The following is a 5504-nucleotide window of genomic DNA, read 5'->3' as shown; positions in this document are numbered from 1 at the left end:
TTAAACGTGGGTTGTGGAAAGGACTTTGCAAAAAAGCAAAATGAAGGATGAATTAATTCCAGAAACATATAATATCATGTAAAACCATGGAGCCAATATCAATCATTTATAACATTTAAGTTAAAACTATATCTGAAGGAAAACCTGTCATCATCATTATCGAATTCAGTATCAGAATCTGCTGATGTAATGGTCACATCTGGCTTAAGTTGTGCAGACTGTAGCAAAGGAGGCATGACAAAACCCATATATGGTAGAAAATCCTGCCCAAGGCATTTGCAAAGCCGTGCCCATGCCTGAAAGCACAAAAGGCAAATGAAAATGTTAGGTTCTAATTGATATAAGCATACTGTAGAGTAGATGCCAAAACTTTATAAGGCCCATACTTGTAACATGTAACTTGAAGTCGGATCATCAGCCTCCAACTGGGATTGTTGCAGTGACATCAATACATCCATGACCTAGTAAAAGAAAAAGCATAAAAACCATATATCATCAGAGAAAAGGTGATCTATAATCGTATAAAATAGAATCTTGGCTTTACAAACAGTAGCAGTACAGAGAAAAGAACAAGGAACACAAGAATGCAATGAACAAAATTAAAAATCACCTGTTTGGCATCATCCCTGAACTTCTCCTTCCCAACAGCCATTCCTACTAAACTAATGCACTCCATTGCTTTGGCACGAAGCATTCGATTAGATTTATCATTTGCATTCATCAAAATAGCCTTTAAGTAAGGAATCACAGCATCATAATACTTCTGAAATTGCTCCTGTTGACACAAGTAATTTTAATTTATTTAAGCACAGAAGTTGAAAATATTGTAATTGTGTTGGGCAGGATTGACAGCATAAATCACCTGTGACGAATCAGCAACTGAAGCTAAAGCTGTCAAAGCCGCTTCTTGAACCATTTGCTTCCCATTCTAGAACAAAAGTCACAGATGAAAAAAATACACCATAAAGCTCCATAGATACCATCTTAAATGTAAAACATATAAACAGGTACCATAAAACATACTGACAATATATACAAGGGGCACATATAATTTACCAAACGATTTTTATTAAAAACATGTAATTATGAAAGGAAAAATTAATAAACTGACAAACCTAAGGCTTACACTAACCAGTGTCATCATAAAGTAACAAGTCTTCCTCACTAGGTAGGACTCTAGTACCAGAATCAAAGAACATCATAATGTCCTATCATAAAACATGTCTAAATCTAATTGTTTACCAAATCTGATCAACTTCCCTTCCCATGCCTTATGCATGTATTTTCAACAAATGATGTAATCACCTCAAGAAAAAGTCTACCATCTTTCATAGTAGGTACTACCCCAACTTGTCTCTAAGTACACATTCCTAATTCTCTTTCGTCTGGTGTGTTCACTTTCTAATTCACGTACTTATCTCTACAGTATTAAGGTTATTCTCTAGATAGCTACCCAACATTCAATCTGATACAATATATTCGAAATTCAGTTGAGACAAAATAAAACTAGATAAAGCAAAGTGCAGATCCCATTGTAGCCTAAAAAGAGAACCAGAAACAATCAATAAAGTGAAATTTATTTCAGACCACATTGAGATGCCTAGCAAGGTAAAACACCATATAATCTCCAAGTTAAAACTTTAAATTAAAATATTCCAAGATATTTCTGCCAGCTAAACATGTACAGTAAAATACCTGCAGGAGTACAAGAAGCTTGCTCACAATCCCATCTAAGTAAGGTGTTAGGATCTCCGGGGTACAATTCTCAGTGAAATTTAGAACTGCAGATGCAGCATGAGCCTGCAATATGCAAGTACCAAATGGAGACAGCATTGATGTCTTTTTTCATGCAAATGAATTATCAAAAGACAACTGTGCAATTGGAATACAAATACACAAAAGATAGATAGATCTCATATTAGCCTAACATGGAACACATAAGGTCATATACAACAAATTCACACATTTCTTTGGGTGAAAAATGGAGAAGCCTAAGTGCCTAACTTGCATTACTCCACAAGAGAATGTATCTGGTCTATGAAAAGGAGCAAACCTGCACACGGGGATTTTGAAAATCATCCATGGCACCAGCTAACGCTGGCAGCACTAAGTGATGATATTTAGTCTGCAAGTCTGGCCCCAAATCTGTGGACAATTGACCAATTGCATTTATAGCTGCCCATCGTGCACGCGGGTGGGCATCACTAAATGAACTTAAAACCATTGATAGCACATGCTCCAAATTCTTTATCATCACCTGAACACATAGAGAAGTATAGTCAATTAGTCATTACTTTCTTCTTTTCATCTTAACGGCTGCCATTTACACAATGCACAGGAAAAACACACTGATACCATACTGACACTAATGCATTAAAATTCAATCAAAACTACAACAATCCAAGCTCATTCCATTAAGTGAAGCCATCTACAAATATTAGACAACACATTGTGTCTTATCATAAACCATGTCTATAGCCAAACAATTAAAATCTAACCAATAGTTAATACATAATTTTGCTTCTCCAGCATTGGTCTAATTCTAATCCTCATTTTATGTACTCCCTTTATTAGACTTCTGCAGTTCTGTGGGCATTCTCCACATATTACAAAGGCAATGTTCTGTAATTTTCAAACTAGATACTGAACCAACATTTTCTCAAATTTTTCATTATTAATCCTGGTTTGCCTACCGTGTTCACTCCTCTAACACAACATCATCATCTCTATAGCACTGACCCCATTTTCTGGTTGGTCTCTCACTGCTGAACATTCAACCCAATATAACATCAGCACATTTATACTTGTACAATGAGGACTTCCTTTTAATCTTGAGTACTGCCTTTTTTATCACAAAGAACATTTGAGTGCTACTCATTTTCCCCATCCCTATCATCCATCAGTGTAACATTTAATATCATGTGCCCAAGATTCTTTAACCTTATGCTTTGCAATATGATAGCATCACCTATTCTCACCCTTAAACTACAATTACTGAGCCTCCAGCTTAACATATATTCATTACATACACTATAATTCTTCTCAATATTACCCAAATTTCCAAGTCAAGTCAATCAACAATTTCAATTATAAATATAAAAGCCATCTCAAGAGTTTCCAAGAAACGACATCCTAATGGTAATCGATGCAACAAATTAAGCAAACCACCTATGAACCAGCATCATACCTTTGAACAACCCTCTGCAATTTGCGCAAGTGCAATGAGGGCAGCATGGTGCTTCTGCCACTCAGGAGCAGCCAAGTAACCTGGCAGAAGCTCGGAGGCAACCGGCACAATTGTGTTCCCACCCAAAGAAATAGCCAGCCTATCCAAACACTCCTGTCCAAAACCATAATTGCTGGTCTCCCCAGCATCCTCATTCTCTAGCTCGGCACTGTGCCAAGTAGGATCATCCTCCACATCAAGCAACAAATTCATCAGAACCCCAAACAGCCTCCTAATAAACTGTGGCAACTTCCTCATCATCCCCGGCGCCCTTTCCCTCGCCTCAGCCAAAGTCACCACAAATTCAATAGCCAAATGCCTTGTCCCCTCCTCCAAGGACTCAGCCTCAGCAACCTGCAGCATGGACCCTACCACTTCCACAATTTGCCGCCGGAGGAACCTTGGCTCGGTACCAGCAAGCTCAATCAAAAGCTCCAGCGCCTCCTGTGCAGTAGCCTCCTGACCGGAATTCAGCGCCTCCGTCAGCGTCTGCATCATCAGCGGAAGCAAATCCTGGAACCTGTCCCTATCGGAAGAACTCGTCAACCTCTGCACGAAATTAATGCTGGCTGCCAGGGCGGCAATTCGGACATCGGAGGTGGACGAGGGGCCGAGGCAGCGGAGGAAAACGGCGTGGAGGGTCGTCAATTGAGGAATTAGAGCCTCGCCAACGTAGTCTGCAAGCTCGGCGAATATGAGGAGGGAAATCTCCTGGAGCTTGGGTTGGTCGGAGGTCACCCACTGGAAGAGGAGGGGGAGTAGGTCAGGCCAGGCGTTGTTGGGGAGGAGGGCGGAGGCGAGCTCGGCGACTGTATGTGAGAGTTTCTTGGCGCGGGGGGTGAGGTGGCGACGGAGGAGGACAGCGGAGACGGTGCGGGTCTCGGGATTAGGGGAGGAGTGCAGGAGGCTGGCAAGGCCCAGGCAGAGGGAGTCGGGCTGGGCTTGCCTGCAGGCGTTGAAGAGGGACTCGGCCTGGGCCCGCTGGTCGTTGGTGGTGGCTGACGTCAGCGTCTGGATTAGGGATTCGAGGTGAGTCGGGTCGGAGCCAAGGATCAAGGCCACTTGCTGCTCCGTCGCCATCGCTTGAATTTTGGATCGAAATTCAATAAAATCAGAGACAAAGAGAACCGCTCACAGAAACAGGATTATGTTGTGTTCGGTTTTTGTATTTATTATATTATTATTGGATGCGGTTGCAGAGAGTGGGGAGGTGGTTCTTCTGTTTGTGTTTGGGAGTGTTGGGTTGGCAGCAGGTGAGGAGGGAAGACTTGAAAGAAGAGAATATGTGAATGTGAATGTAAATGTGTGTGCGTGTGTGTGAGAAAGAGAGAGAGAGAAGAAGGGTTTGTGTTTGGATTTTGTAATTAGGGATTTTATGCTAAATGGCGGGGAGGTTGGGCGCCCGGCACTCTCTTTCTCAAGTTGCTTATCCTTCGCCTTTTATACCGTTGCCCCAATAGGGTTTAGCCGCGTCTGATTTTACATATTTATCCCTTCTCTTTTGCTTTTAATAACTTTTTTTTTGTTCATGCTATTTTTCAGTGTATCACAGACAAAAGATTAATTTATGGTAAATCTGAGTTTTATTTAAAATTTTTTATTATCAATAAATTATTATATACATCAGGTGAAATTTAAATTTTTAACATTTATTTAAATAAACGAATAAACTAACCACTCGATCAACCTAAATTAGTTTTAATTAATTTTAAACTCTTGCAAGAGGAAAGTAGAAGATTATATTAAATTAGATTTATTTCCAATTTGGTAATTGTTTGCTTTTAAATTTTTATTATAAATGTGAATTTAGTTCGACCATAATGTAAATCTTTATGATATATGCTTCTATCGAAAGACAAGAATCAAATCATGAGGCACAAGTTTGTCTTATAGTAAATCAGATGACATCAATGAGGTATATTTTTTTAAATTATCAATTGAGAATTTGTATTATTGTTGATGATTTGATCCAAAATTTTAAAAATATATTAAATGTAAGAGAAAAAATGAAGATTTTAAAATTGAAAATGTCTCTCTCAGAGATCAATTGAATATTTTAAGTATTTTTTCAGTATTTTTTAGAAAAAATTGATCATTTTTTATTTGTTAATTATATAATTTTTAAGGTTATTCTATTAGTACGTTGAATATTTTTATGTTTTGTTAATTGTAAGAGAATGACAACAAAAGAAATACAAAAAAATTCAACCAAGAAAACATTTTTTAGGAAGCAAAAAACTGACATGCAACACGCTAAACAAGAGGGCGTACCACACGC

The 5504-nt window shown here is 38.8% G+C and overlaps 1 protein-coding gene across 1 annotated transcript in view; it reads right to left on the bottom strand.

Annotated features, from left to right (window-relative positions):
* LOC107494451 (uncharacterized) overlaps positions 1-4624 on the bottom strand; it is a 10644-nt gene extending 6020 nt beyond the window's left edge. Inside the window, exons 1-7 of the mRNA XM_016115485.3 lie at positions 3188-4624; positions 2054-2257; positions 1696-1800; positions 863-928; positions 611-775; positions 387-461; positions 145-296 (exon numbers count right to left, since the gene is read on the bottom strand). Coding sequence (XP_015970971.1) covers positions 145-296; positions 387-461; positions 611-775; positions 863-928; positions 1696-1800; positions 2054-2257; positions 3188-4306 — 1886 coding nt within the window. The 5' untranslated portion in view covers positions 4307-4624. The remainder of the gene's footprint in view (positions 1-144; positions 297-386; positions 462-610; positions 776-862; positions 929-1695; positions 1801-2053; positions 2258-3187) is intronic.
* Between the last annotated feature and the right edge of the window lie 880 nt (positions 4625-5504).

The sequence above is a fragment of the Arachis duranensis genome, chromosome 6, assembly GCF_000817695.3.
Source record: "Arachis duranensis cultivar V14167 chromosome 6, aradu.V14167.gnm2.J7QH, whole genome shotgun sequence".
NCBI classification, from domain to species: domain Eukaryota; kingdom Viridiplantae; phylum Streptophyta; class Magnoliopsida; order Fabales; family Fabaceae; genus Arachis; species Arachis duranensis.
The sequence above is the reverse complement of the archived record's forward strand: the minus strand, read 5'-3'. Positions and strand labels throughout refer to the sequence as shown.